Source organism: Bombina bombina, chromosome 5 (genome assembly GCF_027579735.1).
Source record: "Bombina bombina isolate aBomBom1 chromosome 5, aBomBom1.pri, whole genome shotgun sequence".
Taxonomy (NCBI): Eukaryota; Metazoa; Chordata; class Amphibia; order Anura; family Bombinatoridae; genus Bombina; species Bombina bombina.
Genome location: NC_069503.1, coordinates 163,048,869 through 163,070,856, shown reverse-complemented (window position 1 = coordinate 163,070,856; position 21,988 = coordinate 163,048,869). Strand labels below are relative to the sequence as shown.

The window sequence follows — 21,988 nt, the reverse complement described above, 5'->3', positions numbered from 1 at the left end:
AGATTAGTGTATTTAACTGTATTTTAGTTGAGATAATTGTAATTTATTTAATTTATTGATAGGGTAGTGTTAGGTGTAATGGTAACTTAGGTTAGTATTTATTTTACAGGTAATTTGGTAATTATTTTAACTAGGTAGCTATTAAATAGTTATTAACTATTTAAAGGCACAGTCTAGTCCAAAAAAAACTTTCATGATTCAGATAGGGCATGTAATTTTAAACAATTTTCCAATTTACTTTTATCACCAATTTTTCTTTGTTCTCTTGGTATTCTTAGTTGAAAGCTTAACTTAGGAGGTTCATATGCTAATTTCTTAGACCTTGAAGGCCGCCTCTTAAGAATGCATTTTAACAGGTTTTTCACCACTAGAGGGTGTTAGTTCATGTTTTTCATATAGATAACACTGTGCTCGTGCACGTGAAGTTACCTGGGAGCCATCACTGATTGGCTAAACTGCAAGTCTGTCAAAAGAACAAATAAAGGGGCAGTCTGCAGAGGCTTAGATACAAGATAATCACAGAGGTAAAAAATATATAAATATAACAGTGTTGGTTATGCAAAACTAGGGAATGGGTAAACAATGGATTATCTATCTTTTAAAGCAATAACAATTCTGGTGTAGACTGTCCCTTTAATAGCTATTGTACCTAGTTAAAATAAATACAAAGTTACCTGTAAAATAAATATGAACCCTAAAATAGCTACAATGTAATTATTAATTATATTGTAGCTATCTTAGGGTTTATTTTATAGGTAAGTATTTAGATTTAAATAAGAATAATTTAGTTAATATTATTAATATTATTTAGATTTATTTTAATAATAATTAAGTTAGGGGGTGTTAGGGTTAGACTTAGGTTTAGTGGTTAATAATTTTAATATAGGTGGCGGTGGTGTAGGGGGATTAGATTAGGGGTTAATAATTTTAATATAGGTGGCGGCGGTGTAGGGGGATTAGATTAGGGGTTAATAATTTTAATATAGGTGGCGGCGGTGTAGGGGGATTAGATTAGGGGTTAATAATTTTAATATAGGTAGCGGCGGTGTAGGGGGCTCACATTAGGGGTTAATACATTTAATATAGGTGGTGGCGGGGTAGGGGGCTCAGATTAGGGGTTAATAGAGTTATTATAGGTGGTGTAGGGGGATCATATTAGGGGTTAATATAGTTAATGTAGGTAGCGGCAGGGTAGGGGGCTCAGATTAGGGGGTAATAAATTTAATATAGCTGGCGGCGGTGTAGGGGGTCAGATTAGGGGGTAATACATTTAATACAGCTGGCGGCGGTGTAGGGGGTCAGATTAGGGGTTAATATATTTAATATAGCTGGCAGCGGTGTAGGGGGTGAGATTAGGGGTTAATATATTTAATATAGGTGGCGGCGGTGTAGGGGGGGTCAGATTAGGGGGTAATACATATAATGTAGGTGGCGGCGGGGTCCGGGAGCGGCGGTTTAGGGGTTAAACACTTTCATTAGGGATTGTGGCGGGGGATTGCGGTTGACAGGTAGATAGACATTGCGCATGCGTTAGGTGTTAGGTTTTATTTTGCAGGTAGTTTAGGGAGTTACGGGGCTCCAATACTCAGCGTAAGGCTTACTACGCCTGCAATTTGCGGCGAGGTAAAAATGGAGTAAGATTTCTCCTTTTTCACCACGTAAGTCCTTACGCGGTACATTGGATACCAAACTGCACGGGTTTGGTATATCACTCTATGGGCTAAAAAACTACGGCCAAAGGGTGAAATATACAAGCGTAACTTCTAGGTTACGCCGTATATGTGATACCAAACCAGCGCAAAATTTGGCGTCTCCGGCTTTTGCGGGCGACGCTGCATATCGGATCGGCCCCACTTGTAATGGCTGGTTATTTAACATTCACTGGTAAAGGGACAAATTTGCCTCTTTACCAGTGAACATTAAGATAGCACCTCACTTGTATTCTGGCCCAATGTATTTTTTTATTTAGTTTAGAAAACAAGCATTAGTTTGGGAGACAAACATATATAACATGCTCTCAAACGTTTCTCCCTTCTTGTCTTCTAGACACTTCTCTGATCCCAGCCTACTTCATATATTAATATATTTTATTCTTGTCTCTTCCATATATTAATATATTTTATTCTTGTCTCTTCATATCTCATCATCTGTCGTTCCTAATCGCTTATTCTGCTTATTTTATTACGTTTCCCTTTCTGCTCGCTGGCATTGCTGTCCTTAATGCTAGCTGAAGAGAAGCATTTTTTTTCTATATACTTTTTTAGAACAATTGCTTCTTATAAAAGTTATTACTCTTTCAGAAGCATATGCATATATGCTGTGCATGACCCCTGCACCCAGGACCAGCAATGGTGTGTATTGTATCATTGGTCTCTAAATATGCATCATACCAGTGAGAACCAACACATGGGGCCCCATATCAATATTTTAGAAGCCTTAAGGGCCACATATATTATTTGTGTGCTACTGTGCTTATTATTTATAAATTAATATTTCTTACAAATGTTTAGGGCTACAGGGCCAGATTTAATAATCTTCTCTCCCTTTAGAGGGCTAATTTGAGTTTGTCCACTGACCGGAAGTCCCCAAGGCCATCCCTGATATAAATCATCACTAGATCTCTGAGCACCTCAGTGTTTGAATGTATGTGGGCTGGCCACTGGCAGCATATTTACATATGTCCTTGGAACAATAATATCTTTTATCAGAAGCATTACAGTATATTGTAAAAATGTTTCTAGCCAAAACTGAATTGCACTCCTGTACATGAATTTTTAATTTTGACAGTTTTGACCCTTTTTAAGACACATCAAATAATAATAATAAAAAAAATGTGCATAGCTTAGGTTTAGTCCAGCAGCAGTTGCAGAGTTAAATTAACAAATGTTCTGCAGCAGTCATTTAGACCAAGTCAATACGTTTGTGCATTTGGGGAATATCTCATATTTATGTATCTTGAAATCTTTGTATACTCCAAAGACCTTGTTAGCAGACTACAGAGGTTCAATATATCTTTATATAACTCAGCATCTCAGCTGGTGTAGCCTGTGATTTGCTGTGGCTGACACAGATCATTAATAATTTGCTACCGGGAGTTCCTTACATTTTCAAAAGTTGCATTAGTACATAAGCTTTTAACATGCTGTAGCTTGGGATTTAAATGGATAGTAACAATTTAAATGTAATGGATTGGATAGAGTATTTTAAACTTTCCAATATACTTTTATACATTTTCTATTGGTATCCTTTGTTAAAGAGTAATCCTAGGTAAGCTAAGGCGTGTCGCCATCTGGCTGCAAAATACGCATATACGTTATACATAGTTGCAAACACTGCAGTTCTTAAGCTGCTATCTGCCAGTGCTGCCACCTAGGTTTACTCTTCAGCAAAGAATACCAAGATAACAAAGAACATTTGAAAATAGAAGTACATTGGAATATTGTTTATAATTGCATGCTCTATCTTAATCATGAATGTTTAATTATTATTTTTTTATTAAATATTAATTACTGTTTCTTTATGTATGACATAGGCTCTGTTATTTGCATGATTGCATATTTGAAAGTTCTATTTCAGCAGCTGCAGGCCATATATACAGACTATATATATATATATATATATATATATATATATATATATATATATATATATATATATATACACTCACATATTAATATGGCACCTACTTCAAATTCTTTCATAATCCAATTCTCTCTTTGGTCTCTTTCTTTAGTCTAACGTGTCCTACGAAGATATGAAGAAGAATTTGGGTGATGTATCTGCTATTTCACAGATAAGTGTGGTGAGTTAACACAAATTTCTTGTTTGTTTGTTTTTTTTGAAATTGCAAAGATAATTCATTCATAGGGCATACCTGTAAGGTGAAACCTATCCAAAATAATTTAAAAAAAAGTTTATCTATTAGGATAAAACAAAAACATGAACCAACAAAAATTCCAGGAATCATCCCTTCTTTTTTTATATGGGAAAATGCTGATGTCACAGTTTGTACTCTATTGGAAATGATAATAGCAATACGGATACACAGGTTATATAGCTCAAGTAGCATTTTCCTGATGTAATAATATGGTAGCCAAATTATTGCATTCAAGGTGAAGTTCTCAAAGGGAACTCACACAGCTGTCTGCACTAAAACAGAATTCAACATGTCTGGTATTTACAATATTTCTTGTGTCATTTATAAAGGTTATGGCTATAGTTAGTTTTATGAATAGGACCAGGTAAGGGTTAAATATGGTTCTGGAGGTAGATCAGGAATAGGATTAGAGCTAAATTAAGGATTAGAGCTAAATTAAGGATTAGAGCTAAATTAAGGATTAGAGCTAGATTTCTTTAAAAGGTTTTGGTTAAAGTTGTGGTTATAGCTAAGGTTATGGATATGGTTTAGCCTAAGGCCTAAGAGTAGGACTAGATTTACAGCTAAGGCCAGAAACATGAAATCCAAAATGATTCAGTCAGAGCATATAATTTTAAAAGAATTACCAATTTACTTTTATTATTAAATTTGCTTTGTTTTCATTGTATTCTTTGTTAAAGAGATACATAGATAATGTGCACATCTCTGGAACAGTAGATGGCAGCAAACACTGCTGCTACCCTGTGCCCTTGAAATTGTATAACATTGTAAGAAATATTCATGCAAGTTCCTGAGCCTCACTACCTGCTTTTCAACAAAGGATACCAAGAAAACAAAATAAATTTGATAATAGAAGTAAAATGGAGAATATTTCAACAGTTCAGAATCTAAGATGTTAATAACAGTGTATCAAGCAGGTAACATTTTCACCATGCACTACTTTAAATTGTCTCCAGTTAAACATGTTTATCCATATTAAAAACTTTGCAATAGATTTGTATTATTTATTTTTCCTGTTTTTCCTGTAGGTTACATTTGAATTTTGTAGTTTTTCCACTGCTCACAGAACCCAGACCCTCCTACATGCTGCACAGTGATTGTTTGATATGTGCAGCATATCATTTATATATGTCCTTAATTGGCCACAGCAAAGATATGAAAAACAACACTTAATTGTTTCTTACCTGAACAATGGCAGCTAATATATATACAGTGTATGTGTATGTGTGTATGTATGTATATATATATATATATATATATATATATATATATATATATATATATATATATATATATATATATATATATACACACACACGTGAAACTCGAAAAATTAGAATATTGTGCAAAAGTTAATTTATTTCACTAATGCAACTTAAAAGGTGAAACTAATATATGAGATAGACTCATTACATGCAAAGCAAGATAGATCAAGCCGTGATTTGTCATAATTGTGATGATTATGGCTTACAGCTCATGAAAACCCCAAATCCACAATCTCAGAAAATTAGAATATTACATGCAATCCATAAAACAAGGATTGTACATAGAACAATATGAAAAGTATAAGCATGCATACTGTATGTACTCAGTACTTGGTTTGGGCCCCTTTTGCAGCAATTACTGCCTCAATGCGGCGTGGCATGGAAGCTATCAGCCTGTGGCACTGCTGAGGTGTTATGGAAGACCAGGATGCTTCAATAGCGGCCTTCAGCTCTTCTGCATTGTTCGGTCTCATGTCTCTCATCTTTCTCTTGGCAATGCCCCATAGATTCTCTATGGGGTTCAGGTCAGGCGAGTTTGCTGGCCAATCAAGCACAGTAATCCCACGGTCATTAAACCAGGTTTTGGTGCTCTTGGCAGTGTGGGCAGGAAAATGAAGTCAGCATCCCCATAGAGCTCGTCTGCGGAAGGAAGCATGAAGTGCTCTAAAATCTCCTGGTAGACAGCTGCGTTGACCCTGGACTTAATGAAGCACAGTGGACCAACACCAGCAGATGACATGGCTCCCCAATTCAACACAGACTGTGGAAACTTCACACTGGACTTCATGCATCTTGCAGTGTGTGCTTCTCCATTCTTCCTCCATACTCTGGGTCCTTGGTTTCCAAATGAAATGCAAAATTTGCTCTCATCAGAAAAGAGGACTTTGGACCACTAAGCAACAGACCAGGTCTGTTTTTCTTTAGCCCAGGTAAGACGCTTCTGACGTTGTTTGTTGTTCAGGAGTGGCTTGAGAAGAGGAATACGACACTTGAAGCCCATGTCCAGGATCCGTCTGTGTGTGGTTGCTCTTGTGAAAGTCCCCAACACTTTTGAATGGCCTTATCCTGACAATCCTCTCCAGGCTGCGGTCTTCCCTGCTGCTTGTGCACCTTTTTCTTCCACACTTTTCCCTTCCACATAACTTTCTATTATTGTGCTTTGATATAGCACTTTGGGAACATCCAACTTCTTTTGCAATTACCTTTTGAGGCTTTCCCTCCTTATGGAGGGTGTCAATGATGGTTTTCTGCACAACTGTCAGGTCAGCAGTCTTTCTGATGATTGTGATTCCTACTGAACCAGACTGAGAGACCATTTAAAGGCTCAGGAACCCTTTACAAGTGTTATGGCTTAATTAGCTGATTAGAGTGGGACACTTTGAGCCTAGAATATTGCACCTTTTTACAATATTCTAATTTTCTGAGATTGTGGGTTTGGGGTTTTCATGAGCTGTAAGCCTTAATCATCACAATTATGACAAATCACGGCTTGAACTATCTTGCTTTGCATGTAATGAGTCTATCTCATATATTAGTTTCACCTTTTAGGTTGCATTAGTGAAATAAATATGAACTTTTGCACGATATTCTAATTTTTCGAGTTTCACCTGTGTATGTGTGTGTATGTGTATATATATATATATATATATATGTGTATGTGTATATATATATATATATATATATATATATAAAATTTTTGGTTCATATTAAGTATTGCATTTCTCAACTAAAAGGAATGATTCAGATAGAACATACAATTTTAAACAACTTTCCAATTTACGTCTGTTATCTAATAAGCTTAATTCTCTTAGTATTATTTGTTAAAAATATACATAGGTAGGCTCAAGAGCAGCAAACAACTACTGGAATCTAGCTGCTGATTGGTGGCTGCAGATATGCCTCTTGTTATTGGTTCACCTGAGGTGTGGAGCTAGCTCCTAGTAGTGCATTGCTGCTCTTTCAACAAAGGATATCAAGATGATGAAGCAAATTTGATAATAGAAATACAAAATAATATAAATTTTATAACAGAAAGTTGCATAAAATTGTATAATTGATTTGAAACATGAAAGAAATATTTTAGGTTTCATGTCCCTTTAATTTTAAACTTATCTTAAACAGAAAAATCCTGCAGTGCCCTGTTCAGAGCCCCATAAAACTGAATGCATTTTATAAATCAACTGTCTTCAACATTTTATTATGAATGTAATTTTATAGTAATAATTCTTTAAAGGGACAGTCTACAATATAATTTTATTGTTTAAAAAGATAGATAATGTCTTTTATCACCCATTCCCCAGTTTTGCATAACTGACTATTTTTATTTAAAATCTATTTAGTTGCATTTAGTAATGTGTTGTGCTAACTCTTAAATAACTCCTCCTGCGTTAGCACAATGTAATCTATATGGCCCACGTGAACTAGCAGTCTCCTGTTGTGAAAAGCAAATACAAAAGCATGTGATTTAAGAGGCTGTCTATACAGCCTTTGAGACAGGCAGAAATTTAGAGGTTTAAATGTTATAAAAGTATATTAATCTAACAATGTTAGTTGTGCAAAGCTGGGGAATGGGTAGTAAAGGCGTTATCTATCTTTTTAAACCATAACAATTTTTGTGTAGACTGTCCCTTTAAGGATCAGAACATACAGTAGATTTGCATAGTTAACCCCTTAACGACCAACGACGTATGGGGTACGTCCTGCAAAAAAATGCAGTTAATGACCAAGGACATACCCCGTACGTCGTTGGTCTTTGAAAGCAGTGGAAGCGATCCTGATCACTTCCAACTGCTTTCATGTTATAGCAGTGATGCCTCGATATTGAGGCATCCTGCTATAACATTTTTTAGCCGTCCGATGCAGAGAGAGCCACCCTGTGGCCCTCTCTGCATCGGCCATTGATGGCCATGTTCGTTGGTGGGTGGGAGCTTACCAAGGGAGGCGGGTGGGCGGCCATCGGTGGGAAGGGGGGCGGGATCGATTGCGGGTGCACGGGAGCGGGGCGCGCGCGGGTGGGAACCCTACACTATGAAACAATGATGGTACTCGGTGGGAGTGAGGGTGGGCAGCTCAAAACTTTAGCAGCTCAAATGTTTAGCGATCTGGTAGGGGTTGGGGGGTTGGGGGTTGAGGGAGGGCAGCTACACTACAGAAAATAGTATTTTTTTTAAAAAAATAAATAAAAAAAAACATATTTCATTTCAAACTGGGCACTGGCAGACAGCTGCCAGTACCCAATATGGTGCAATAAGGCAGAGAGAGGGGGGTTAGAGAGCTGTTTGGGGGGGATCAGGGAGGTTGGGGGCTAAGGGAGGATACTACAGAACAGAATTATTATTTAAAAAAAAAAACAAAAAAAAAAAACTCTTATTTTAGTACTGGCAGACTTACTGCCAGTACTTAAGATGGCGGGGACAATTGTGGGGTGGGGGAGGGAAGAGAGCTGTTTGGGAGGGATCTGGGGGTGTGATGTGTCATGTGGGAGGTTGATACCTACACTAAAGCTAAAATTAACCCTGCAAGCTCCCTAAAAGCTCCCTAATTAACCCCTTCACTGCTGGGCATTATAAACGTATGGTGCGCAGCGTCATTTAGCTGCCTTCTAATTACCAAAAAGCAAAGCCAAAGCCATATATGTCTGCTATTTCTGAACAAAGGGGATCCCAGAGAAGCTTTTACAACCATTTATGCCATAATTGCACAAGTTGTTTGTAAATAATTTCAATGAGAAACCTAAAGTTTGTGAAAACATTTGTGAAAAAGTGAACATTTTTTTTTATTTGATCGCATTTTGTAGTGAAATGGTGGCATGAAATATACCAAAATGGGCCTAGATCAATACTTTGGGATGTCTTCTAAAAAAATATATATACATGTCAAGGGATATTCAGGGATTCCAGACAGATATCAGTGTCCCAATGTAACTAGCGCTAATTTTGAAAAAAAGTGGTTTGGAAATAGCAAAGTGCTACTTGTATTTATTGCCCTATAACTTGCAAAAAAAGCAAAGAACATGTAAACATTGGGTATTTCTAAACTCAGGACAAAATTTAGAAACTATTTAGCATGGGTGTTTTTTAGTGGTTGTAGATGTGTAACAGATTTTGGGGGTCAAAGTTAGAAAAACTGCGTTTTTTTTCCATTTTGTCCTCATATTTTATAATTTTTTTTACAGTAAATTATAAGATATGATGAAAATAATGGTATCTTTAGAAAGCCCATTTAATGGCGAGAAAAACGGTATATAATATGTGTGGGTACAGTAAATGAGTATGAGGAAAATTACAGCTAAACACAAACACCGCAGAAATGTAAAAATAGCCTTGGTCCCAAACGGACAGAAAATGGAAAAGTGCTGTGGTCATTAAGGGGTTAAAGGGACACTGAACCCAAATTTTTTTCTTTTGTGATTCAGATAGAGCATGAGATTTTAAGCAACTTTCTAATTTACTCCTATTATCAATTTTTCTTCATTCTCTTGGTATCTTTATTTGAAATGCAAGAATTTAAGTTTAGATGCCGGCCCATTTTTGGTAAACAACCTGGGTTGTTTTTGCTGATTGGTGGATAAATTCATCCACCAATAAAAAAGTGCTATCCAGAGTGCTGAACCAAACAAAGTTTAGATGTCGCCTTTTCAAATAAAGATAGCAAGAGAACGAAGAAAAATTGATAATAGGAGTAAATTAGAAAGTTGCTTAAAATTGCATGCTCTATCTGAATCAAAAAATTGGGTTCAGTGTCCCTTTAACACATACATGATAAAAATACATTGCAATAGCACTTAAGTTATGTCTTTTTCCACTCCCCCCTGTATCATGTGACAGCCATCAGCCAATCACAAATGCATATAAGTATATTCTGTGAATTCTTGCACATGCTCAGTAGGAACTGGTGACTCAAAAAGTGTAAATATAAAAGACTGTGCACATTTTGTTAATGGAAGTAAATTGGAAAGTTGCTTAAAATTGCTGCTCTATCTGAATCATGAAAGTTTAATTTATGCTTACCAGATAAATTTCTTTCCTTTATTTCCTTCATCCCTTACTGTTGGGAAAATACAACACCTGGCCACCAGGAGGAGGCAAAGACACCCCAGCCAAAGGCTTAAATATCCCTCGCACTTCCCCATCCACCAGTCATTCTGCCGAGGAACAAGGAAAAGTAGGCGAAACATCAGGGTATAAAGGTGCCAGAAGAAATAATATAAAAAGGGAGCCGCCCATCAATGAATAACTGAATGAATAATGGGAGGGAACAAAAAAAAAGAAGCGGACCCTATTCTGAGGGCACCACAGGCTGCAAAATTTTTCTCCCGAAAGCTGCTTCAGCCGAAGCTAACACATCAAACTTGTAAAATTTTGAAAAAGTGTGTAAAGAGAACCAGGTAGCCGCCTTACAAATCTGATCCATTGAGGCTTTGTTCTTAAAAGCCCAAGAGGAAGCCACTGGTCTAGTGGAATAAGCAGTTATCCTCTAAGGAGGCTGTCGTCCTGCTGTCTCATAAGCTAAGCGAATGACACTCCTCAACCAGAAAGTCGTAGTAGCGTTCTGTCCCTTATGCTTCCCCGTATAGATGACAAACAAAGAGAAACAAAGAGAAAGATTGTCTGAATTCCTTAGTAGCCTGAAGATAGAACTTCAAGGCACGAACCACATCTAGATTATGAAGCAAACATTCCTTCGCTGAAGGAGCATTAGGACACAAGGAAGGAACAACAATTTCTTGATAAATGTTACGATTCGATACCACCTTAGGGAGGAACCCTAGTTTAGTGCGTAAAAACCGCCTTATCAGCATGAAATAACATATAAGGGGGATCACATTGCAAAGCAGAAATCTCAGAAACTCTGCACACAGAGGCAATAGCCAACAAAAAAAGAACCTTCCAAGATAACAATTTAATGTCAACAGTATGCATAGGCTCAAACGGAGCCTGCTGCAAAAAACTGAGAACAAGATTGAGGCTCCAAGGCGGAGCCCCAGATCTAAACACTGGTCTGATCCTAGCCAGAGCCTTGACAAAGGACTGCACATCCAGAAGCTCAGCCAATCTTTTGTGCAGTAACACCGACAGGGTCGATATCTGTCCCTTTCAGGGAACTAGCAGATAGGCCCTTTTCCAGTCCATCCTGGAGGAAAGCGACAATTCTGGCAACCTTAACCTTATGCCAGGAAAAGCCACGCTCCTCATACCAGTACAATTAATTCATCCACATGGTAGATATGAGTAACTGGCTTATGAGCTTGAAACAGAGTGTCTATAACACTCTCAGAGAACCCTCTTTTGGCTAAGACTAAGCTTTTAATCTCCACCCAGTCAGCCTCAGAGAATCTAGATTTTGATGAACGAAGGGACCCTGTATCAGCAGATCTCTGCGACAAGGAATCCTCCACTGAGTAGATGAGGACATCCCCACCAGATCTGCAAACCACCTCCTTCGCGGCCACGATGAAGCAATCAATCACAGACGCTAGCTCCTGCTTGATGCGAGCCACCACACAAGGGAGAAGCAGTAATGGAGGAAAAATATGAGTCTGAACCTTCATGGTACTGATAGGGCATCTATTAATTCCGCCTGAGGATCCCTTGACTCGTACCTGGGTAGCTTGGTATTGAGGCGGGATGCCATGAGATCTATCTCCGGCGTCCCCCACTTGCTGCATATCTCTGCAAACGCCTTGGGTGAAGAGACCATTCCCCTGGTTGAAAGGATTGCCTGCTGAGAAAGTCCGCTTCCCAGTTGTTCACACCCGGAATGTGGATCACCGACAGCGTACATTTGTGAGTCTCCGCCCACTCTAGTCTCTCAGATACTTCTCTCATCGCCAAGGAACTTCTCGTTCCCTCTTGATGGTTGATATAGGCAACCAAGGTTATATTGTCTGATTGGAATCTGATAAACTGGGACGAACCCCGAAGGGGCCAAGCCTTCAAGGCATTGAAGATTGCCCGGAGTTCCAAAATATTGATCGGAAGGGAGGGCTCTTCCTGAGTCCACAGAACTTGTGCCTTCTTGGCACCCCAAATGGCTCCCCAGCTGGAAAGGCTTGCATCTGTAGTAGCAATCTCCCAGGACGGTCTCAAAAAGCACGTGCCTTGGGACAGATGATCTGGACACAGCCACCAGGAGAGTGAGTCTCTTGACAGGCTTTCCAGCACAATCTGTTGAGACAGATCTGAATGGTCACCGTTCCGTTATCTCAGCATGCATAGTTGCAAGGGTCCGAGATGGAAGCTGGCAAAGGAAATGATGTCCATGCAGAATACCATGAGTCCAATTGCCTCCATACACTGAGCCACTGAGGGTCTCGAGGAGGCCTGGAGGGCAAGACATGCAGAAGTTAGCTTGCAACGTCTCTGATCTGTGATGAATATTCTCATGGATATGGAGTCTATTATAGTTCCCAGGAAAATTACCCTTGTACTTGGAGTAAGAGAACTCTTTTCCAAGTTTATCTTCCATACTGAGAAGGGACTCTGAATGTTCTTCCGCTAGACGAAAAGATGGTGCCTGTACTAAGATATCGTCCAGGTAAGGCGCTACTGCAATACCTTGTGTTATGGCAACGGCTAGAAGAGCCCCCAGAACCTTTGTAAATATCCTTGGAGCAGTAGCTAGGCCAAACGGAAGAGCTATGAACTGGAAGTGCTGATCCAGAAATGCAAACCTCAGGAACTGAAAATGTTCCCTGTGAATTGGGACGTGAAGGTATGCATCCTTCAGGTCTATTGTGGTCATAAACTGTCCTTCCTGACCATATTGTTTCCATCTTGAAAGAGGGAACGCTCAGAAACTTGTTCAGGCACTTTAAGTCCAGAATTGGACAGAAAGTTCCCTCCTTCTTTGGAACCACGAAAAGGTTTGAATAAAACCCAAAACCTCTTTCTGCTGTACGCAACCTAAGGAGGCAACCCTCTTTTCTGGTCTTGTCAAAAGACTGAAGAGTATGAATCTGCCCCTGGGCGGATGAGACTTGATCCCTATCCTGTATCCTTAAGAGACAACCTCCAGGACCCAAGGATCCTGTACATCCTGGAACTAAGCGTCTGAAAAAAGGGACAGTCTGTCCTCTATTCGATCCAATCCCGGATCGGGGGCTGCCCTTCATGCTGATTTGTTCTTGGCGAGCTTCTTAGTCTGTTTGGACTTATTCCAGGAGTAAGCGGGCTTCCAAGTACTCTTGGGCTGCTCGTAATTGGAAGGACTGCTATTGTTGCGACCTGTCAGCATGAAAGGAACGAAAATTAGATAGTTGTCGTCCCTTAGGCCTATTCTTCTTATTAGCGCTGCAGAATCTGTTGGCACTCTACAAATAACCGATAATAATAATAATAATCTTGCGGTAGGAAGGCACCATTCCCTCCGGTAACCGTAGAGATAATGGAGTCCAGCCCTGGACCGAATAAAATCTTCTCCTTAAAGGGAAGAGACAGGAGTCTGCATTTAGAAGTCATATCCACAGACTAAGACTTCAACCAGAGAGCCCGGCGGGCTAGAACCGCAAAGCCAGAAGCCTTTGCATTTATGCGAATAATCTGCATATTTGCATCACAGATTAAGGAGTTAGCAATTCTCAGTGCCTTAATTCTTTCCTGAATATCCTTGAGGGGATTCACCACCTCAATGAGCTCTGACAGAGTGTAGCACCAGTAGGTAGCTGCTCCAGCAACCGCAGCTACAGCTGCTGCCGTTTGAAATGATAACCCTGTATGTTGAAACATCTTTCTCAGAAAAGTTTCAATTTTTTTTTATCCATAGGCTCTCTAAACGAAGAACTATCCTCCAGAGGGATAGTAGTATGCTTGGCCAGCGTGGAAATAGCACCATCCACCTTAGGGATGGATCCCCACAAATCTAATTGAGAATCAGGAACCGGGAATAATTTTTTAAAAGTAGACGAGGGGGGAAAAGAAGTTCCCATTCGTTGCTAACAATGTTCGCTATCTTAACTGGCACAGGAAATGTCAGAGGGACCTTACTAAACCCTGTCTAATTTAGGGATCTTAGGCTCCTCAGTGAGTGTAGCCTCTGGAACCTCTAGAGTAGACAGAACCTCCTTAAATAAAAAACGCAGATGCTCAATTTTAATTCTAAAAGAGGGTTCCTCCGCTGAAGAAGATTTAATAACTGAAGTCTCTGACTCAGAAAGTTTACCCTCTGAAGCTACAGAGGTTAACTCATCCTCGGATAGCTGGGATATAGTAGCTAAATCCAACAAATATTTAGATGACTCTAGGTCAGGAGAACTATGTTTAACATTTCTCTTGCGTTTGTTAGAGCGAGGTAGAGCGATTGTAACTGCGCAGTAAAGTCAGCTGAAAAAAAGCCCCCTTCAGATGGAGGATTAGTTGAGCCGCGGGGAACTGCATGTGGAGCGGGTAATGTGGAGGGGGGAGTAACTTCTCAGGACCCAGATTCCTGAGAAGTAGACGGCTCAGAAGGGCTAATAGCGCTATGAGTATTAGCAGGCTTGTCTCCCTTCTTAGACTTTAGAACAGTGTTTAGGCAAATGGAACAAAATTGAGCAGGCAGGTAAACTACAGCCTCCTCACAATATAAACAGGAATTATTAATCAGTACAGAAGTAGCGAAACCTTCTAATGTAGTATCAGAGTCCTCCATAGCTTTGTATATACCCACAGAAGGACAATCAAAAAGAAACACTTTTATTTAAAAAACGTTGCCTTAATACTCCCAATGGCTGGGGCACTCACCACCTCCTAGACCCAGACAGCTAACAGTGAATGTCAGGAGTGATGTCTGCAGCAGGATCTTAGCAAATGAAAGAGACTGCACGTGGTATGTAAGACAGGAGTTCCCCTGCTATGAAAAAGGGCGCCAAACTATTATGAGCTGCGCAACACTTCAAAAACGAAAGTGAAACCTGTTTGTTCCAAGCCAAAAACACACAGCCTATGAGCCTAAAAAAACTCTCACATTAAGCAGATATAAATCCCCAAACTGTTCAAATAATCTCCCTGAAGGAGATATTAACCCTTGATCCTATCGAGGTATAAAGGATCCACACTGTGACCCTGTATAGCGTTTTATAATGTGTATATATAAAAAAACGTTGTTACCCTCCAGGATCCATGCTGTGGAACAGGCACAGCCTCTCAAGTGTGACAGTCTTCCAGCAACGCTTCTGACATGGACTTGAGTGTGTAGCAGCAAGCAGTGAAACTTGTCAACACTGATTGCTCAGGAGCTGTTAGCGACAGTCTGGATGGGTTCGCAGAAAAACTTTCCCTGCATCTCCAGACTCTAACTTTCATCAATACTCTCACTGAGAGGTTGACATGATTACTTAAAACTCCAGTCCTTTCTCAAAGGGAACATACCCATACAGGACTATCCAAATCTTCTGACACTTCTCTGCCACCTCCAATAGTGACTAAAGGTAAAAAATGACTGGGGGATAGGGGAAGTGGGAGGGATATTTAAGCCTCTGGCTTTGGTGTCTTTGCCTCCTCCTGGTGGCCAGGTGTTGTATTGTCCAAACAGTAAGGAATGAAGTTGTGGACTCTCCCTGCCTTATGGAAGTTTTAACTTTAACTTATATTAACATTATATTATATTAACTTATATTAACATTTGGGTGCTCACACTAAAATTACAACTCAAGCCTACTACTATCATTTATATGACTTTAAGAAATATTACATTTTATTTGAACAGGTTAAATGATGTATGCATGTAAATAGTAAAGAAAATCTTTATATATATTTATAAGGGATTTTCTTTTAACAGTCGTCTGTACCAAAAGCTCGAGGACATACCGTCAAACACTTGCAGCTTAATTCATTATTCATTAGTGCTTATCCATATTAAAAAGATAAACCTTATTTTTCAGGATTTGCAAAATACCAACTTGGACAAAAAGACTACAAACAAGCTTAATAAACCGGTGAAGACAGAAGTTATTAACAATGTGCCAACATACCAGTCTCATAGCAACGGAAAACAGCAATACAGCAATGCGAACCAGTCAAACAGCAATGGCATCCAAAACGCAATCCAAGGCATACAAAACGCAGCATCTGTGCCAGAAAATAATGGAAATGAATTTTATGATAAAGTTCTGATACTCAACAAAACTTCAGATGAGCTACCTGAAGGAGTAGACCCCTCCAGAAAGGAGGTAAGCAGATACCGAGCATTCTTTATTTATTTATTTATTTATTTATTTTTAATTTGGGGCTGTCTGATCTGCCAGAGGCTGGAATTAAAGAACACAAAACTGCTCAGGGCCTAAAATTTGTCAGCATGGCAAGAAATATCAAACCGAGACTCACATGGGCCAGTCCTCACGTAAAATGGACTGAACCTGCAGATCACAGTTAGTGGTGTGCTTCCTCCCTTAGAGAAAATATGCACATACCAATCCAATTATACTGCATTCATTTCTAGTTTCAGGTCATTTTCTTTCAGTTAACCAATCGCATTATGTATTTTAAAACAAACTCACCAGATTACATTCAGCAAGAAAAAGCAGCAAGATCTACAGGTGCAACATGCTTAGAGAATTCAGATGAGAATTCAATTAGAGAAAACTTCATACGCCGCTGTTTAGACCACTCACTAAGGCTATGAGACTAATTTTACAATTGACCTCTTATTTACTATTACAATGCAGCTTTCGGCCATTACATTGTACATTAGTGATGGTAAATCCTAGCGTTTTTGAAAGCCTAAGATTTACCAGTGCTACAAATAAAGGGGACTTTCAGTCATTAAGAATAAAATACAGGTAGCCCTCAGTTTACGCCGGGGTTAGGTTCCAGAAGGAATGGTTGTAAATCGAAACCGTTGTAAATTGAAACCCAGTTTATAATGTAAGTCAATGGGAAGTGAGGGAGTTAGGTTCCAGCCCCCTCTCAAAATTAACACCTAATACATTATTTTTAAAGCTTTGAAATGAAGACTTTAAATGCTAAACAGCATTATAAACCTAATAAAATAATCACACAACACAGACTTCCCTTGCATTTTTCTGCAAACAGTTTATTCTATGCATTCCAATCTGGACTGATTTATAGACAGGAAGATCTTGTTCCTTTGAAATCTGCTCGATAGCTCAGGTCTGGTTAAACTGATTAATTTCAGCTTGCTTGGCTTTGCTGCAACACAAGCAGACAGCTCCACCTACTGGCTTTTTTAATAAATGCACTGCTTCTCAAAGCTTATCAATAGCAGTCACATGACTGGGAAAAAAAAGGTTGTTGTTCTGAAACGGTGTAAATTGAACCGTTGTAAAACGAGGGCCACCTGTACTTTATGCTGAAAGTTCCTTTATTTGCCTGAAGCATTCACGGTGCTGAGCACTTCAGGCCTCCCACAGCAGAATGCTATTTTGTCATTGAGGTGATATTAGCCAATGCGTGCTAGCTATCCTCTTAGCCAATAGCCGTGTGGCCCATTTGGCTAAGAGGTGGAAACATCACCTCTTCGATAAAATAGGGTTCTGCCTTAGGAGGCCTGAGGAGCGCACTGCGGCATTTGCTACAGACAAATAAAGGACCTTTCAGCATGTATATTTAAAAAATAAAAAGAACATTGTTTTCTAATTGAAGAACATAGGTGTTTGATAAAACAATTTTAACAACATTAAAATAATATTTTTTAGTAAAAATTATATATATGAGTGTAATATTTTATTTTAATGTTTTTTCGAGATTTTTTGTTTAACCCTTACACTTAACTTCAGGTATCAAGTCACGCTAAATATTAGAGAGAAATTTCAGCTTTTGATAGATAAATGTGAACAGCATCTAAACACTCCAAAACAGCTCTGCACTTGGGTTAGAAATGGCTCAGTAGTTAAGGGATTCAACCAATAACTAATTATACCATTCCAGAATCAGAATATTATTTCCTTCTTTTTCAGATGTACCTGTCTGATGCGGACTTTGTCAGCATTTTGGGGGTGCCCAAAACCCAATTCTACCAAATGCCCAAGTGGAAACAACAAAGCATGAAGAAGGAAAAGGGTCTTTTTTAGATGATCTCAAGGCCCCAAGTCTTTTCTGGTTATATATATATGGAGACTTTTACCTCTAAGAAATGTTTAACAAGAACATATTGATAAGGAATTTTCTTGATAAAGAAACATTTGAGCTGTGTAACTTCTGGATCTTGGACCATAATGCACTTTACTAAATTGCAAATTTTAAGACAATTTAAAAAGTCAAACAAATACATTTGTGTTTCTGTTAAAGGTTGTGGCTTTCATAGGTCTAATTGCAGTTTGAATAAATTTGTCATACTTTATAGATCAAAATATTGTTATATATACTGTTTTTGCTGATGACATATTAAGAGATCTTACAGCCTCTGATATCACCTACCTTCTAACTCAACATATCCTATAAAACAGTTATATTGATGAAACTTTAAATGCAATGCCGCATCCTCTGTTATTGCATACTTCCTAGATCAATATATTCTTTTACATTCAGTTATATTGATGACATTTTAAATGTAATGCTATAGGCTCTGGAAAACATTACCAGACTAACCTTAAATATGTTACCTACAATAATTACCATAGGAAATACCCCCATTACTTACATTATGTGTTATGCATACAGTTTTTATTGATGACATGTTAAAAGTAATCTTATAGCCTCTGATACAACATACCTCCTAGGTCAACATATCCTTTTAAATAGTTATATTGATGACATTTAATGTAATGCCACAGCCTCTCATATCACATACCTCCTAGATTAATGTATCCTTTTACATACAGTTGTATTGATGACATCCTAAATGTAATACCGCAGCCTCTGAAAAACGTTACTAGAGCTAATATAAGATATGTTACATACAATAATTACCAAGGAAATATCCTCCATTTATTTGTTTGAGAATGTTTGTGTAACTAAATATTTTTTGCCAACATTAAACAAAAAACAGGAGATATTAGCCAAAGATGTTGCCAACCATAATTCATTATATCTATCTAGTCTGCAGACACCTTCCCAATCTGATTTATCCACGAATAAATTCCACATAATAGGCAAGATTACATATGCGGCGTTGCCCGCAAAAGCCGGCGACGCTGGTTTTTACGCAGTTTTGGTATCACATATACGGGGCCGCATATAAATGCGGCTTGTATATTTCACCCGTTGCCTGCCATTTTTACTCCCATAAGCTAACATAGAATCGCGTCACAAATCGGTATCACATATTCCGTGCAAGGACTTACGCGGCAAAAATTGAGACATTTTACTCCATTTTCACCTCACCACCAGTGTTCCCTCTAAGGACAGTTTTGTGTGCAGCCCAGCAGTGAAACGGTTAACAAGAGAACCCTACCTTGCCATCTGCATTGTGCAGTGTTTGCTAATTGTAGGGTGTGGTTACCTAATTAACTGTTTTACTGCTGGGCCGCACACAAAACTGGCCTTAGAGGGAACACTGCTCACCACATATAGGCAGACGCAGCAAGACTTGCGCTGAGTATGTTAGCACTGTAACCACCTGAAAATAGTAACTAACGCATGCGCAATATCTATCTACTTGTCAACCGCAATCCCCCACCGCAATAACAAATAAAGTATATTAACCCCTAATCCGCCATTAACCCACATCACAATAAACGTAATAAATGTATTAACCCCTAATCTGCCATTAACCCACATTGCAAAGTACCTATTAAAACTATTAACCCCTAATCCGTCATTAACCCACATCGCAACAAACTTTATAAATCGATTAACCCCTAATCCTCCAAACCCATACAACGCAATAATCATAATAAATCTATTAACCCCTAATCCGCCAAACCCCCACAATGCAAAGAACTAATTAAATTACTAAGCCCCTAACCTAACACCCCCTAAATTAACCCCAATTACCTAAATTAAAAAATACTAAGTTACAATTAAAATAAAAAAACTAACATTACTTAAAATAAAAAAATTATCTAAGATTACAAAGAATAAAAAAGTCTAACATAGCATAAAATAATAAACCAAATTATCAAAAATAAAAAATTAAACCTAATAAACCTATAATAAAAAAGCCCCCCCAAAATAAAAACACCCCCTAATCTAATACTAAACTACCAATAGCCCTTAAAAGGGCCTTTTGTAGGGCATTGCCCTAAATTAAACAGCTCTTTTACCTTAAAAAAATACTAAGTCCCCCCTCTAACAGTAAAACCCACCACCCAACAAACCCCCCAAAATAAAAAAAATAACTAACACTAAAAAACTCTAAACTACCCATTGCCCCTAAAGGGGCATTCGTATGGGCATTGCCCTTAAAAGGGCATTCAGCTCTTTTAAGAGTGCCCAATAAATCCCTAATCTAAACCCTCCCTCAAAAAAATCCTAACTCTAACCCCCAAATAGGTAGAAGGTCCTGTTCCAGGTGGTGAAGTCTTATTCCAAGCGGGGACCTTTTCCTTCTTCATACAGGACCAAGCCGGCATGGAGCAGAACCGGCGACCGCGGATCCATGGAGGATCCTTTTCGTACAATCACCGCGTACACTGAATAGTGAATTCAAGGTACGCGTTTAAATATGACGTCCCTTGCATTCCTATTGGCTGATTTGATTCTTCAAATTCAAATCATCCAATAGGATGAAAGCTACTGAAATCCTATTGGCTGATTTGAACTAGTTTATCCGACTTAAGGGACTTTATGAACTGCCGGCGCAGTATATGTGATACCCCGATGTGCGAGGTGAAATAACGGGCGGCGTGGGTTTCATAAGTTACGCTGAAGCTTGCACCGCATATGTAATCTCACCTAATGTATTCAGATGGTTATTTGTAACCCATAAATGCACGTTATGCCAAATTTGTGTTTTATTTTTACTTTTTTTTTAATGATATGAATGATATATTTAACTAATTGTTAATCCTTTATGCCTGTTCTGTCTGATGCCTATTGCTGGATGTTCTAAACACAGTTTGTGCAGCATGGAAAATGTATAATTACAGAAATATGTTATATGTACTTGGTTTTCCTTGGTTCTACTAAATAATTTGTTTATGTATAAACAGGGATTTCAGGGGTTTTATCTACTTAAAAGGACAGTCTAGTGAAAATTAAACTCATGATTCAGATAGGGCATGCAATTTACTTTTATTGTCAAATTTGCTTTGTTTACTAGGTAGTCTTTGTTGAAAGCTAAATCTAGGTAGGCCAATATGCTAATTTCCCAGCCCTTAAAGGCCGCCTCTTATCTTAGTGCATTTTGACAGTTTTTTAATTTACAGCTAGACGGCGCTATGTCATGTTTACCATATAAATAACATTGTGCTCACTCCCATGGAGTTACCTAGGAGTCAGCACTGATTGGCTAAATGCAAATCTGTCAAAAAAACTTAAATAAGGGTGCAGTCTGCAGAGGATTAGATACAAGGTAAGGAAGAAAGAACACTGGTCAGAGCTCCGGAAGTGAGGTCAGGCAAAGTTGAGGGGAAACACTGATCCAAAGGTACTGAGGCTGCGCGGAGCCAGTTCAAAATCGGCAGGCTAGCTGCAAATCATCAAAGGAGAAAAAAGCCGCTACCGAGCAACAGTACAGGTAAAAAACTCTTTATTGAAAAAATGCATTAAAAAGCACCATGGAAAGGGCCAATCTTATGCGTTTCGTGCCGCAATAGAGAGCTCACTCATGAGTAAGCGCCTTGTTGTGGCGCAAAATGCGTAAGATTGGCCCCTTCCATGGTGCTTTTTAATGCTTTTTTTTTCAATAAAGAGTTTAACTGTATTTTTGCTTGGTAGCTGCTTTTTTCTCCTTAGATACAAGGTAATCACAGAGGTAAAAAGTGTATTAATATAACTGTGTTGGTTATGCAAAACTGGGGAATGGGTTA

General features: G+C 38.6%; 1 protein-coding gene across 2 annotated transcripts in view; it reads left to right on the top strand.

Moving 5' to 3' along the window:
• VILL (villin like) overlaps positions 1-21,122 on the top strand; it is a 154,181-nt gene extending 133,059 nt beyond the window's left edge. For both annotated transcript variants that reach the window (XM_053713771.1, XM_053713770.1), the window contains 3 exons: positions 3,734-3,802; positions 16,001-16,288; positions 18,035-21,122. In XM_053713771.1, the coding sequence (XP_053569746.1) occupies positions 3,734-3,802; positions 16,001-16,288; positions 18,035-18,148 (471 nt within the window). In that variant the 3' untranslated portion in view covers positions 18,149-21,122. The remainder of the gene's footprint in view (positions 1-3,733; positions 3,803-16,000; positions 16,289-18,034) is intronic.
• The last annotated feature ends 866 nt before the right edge of the window (positions 21,123-21,988 follow it).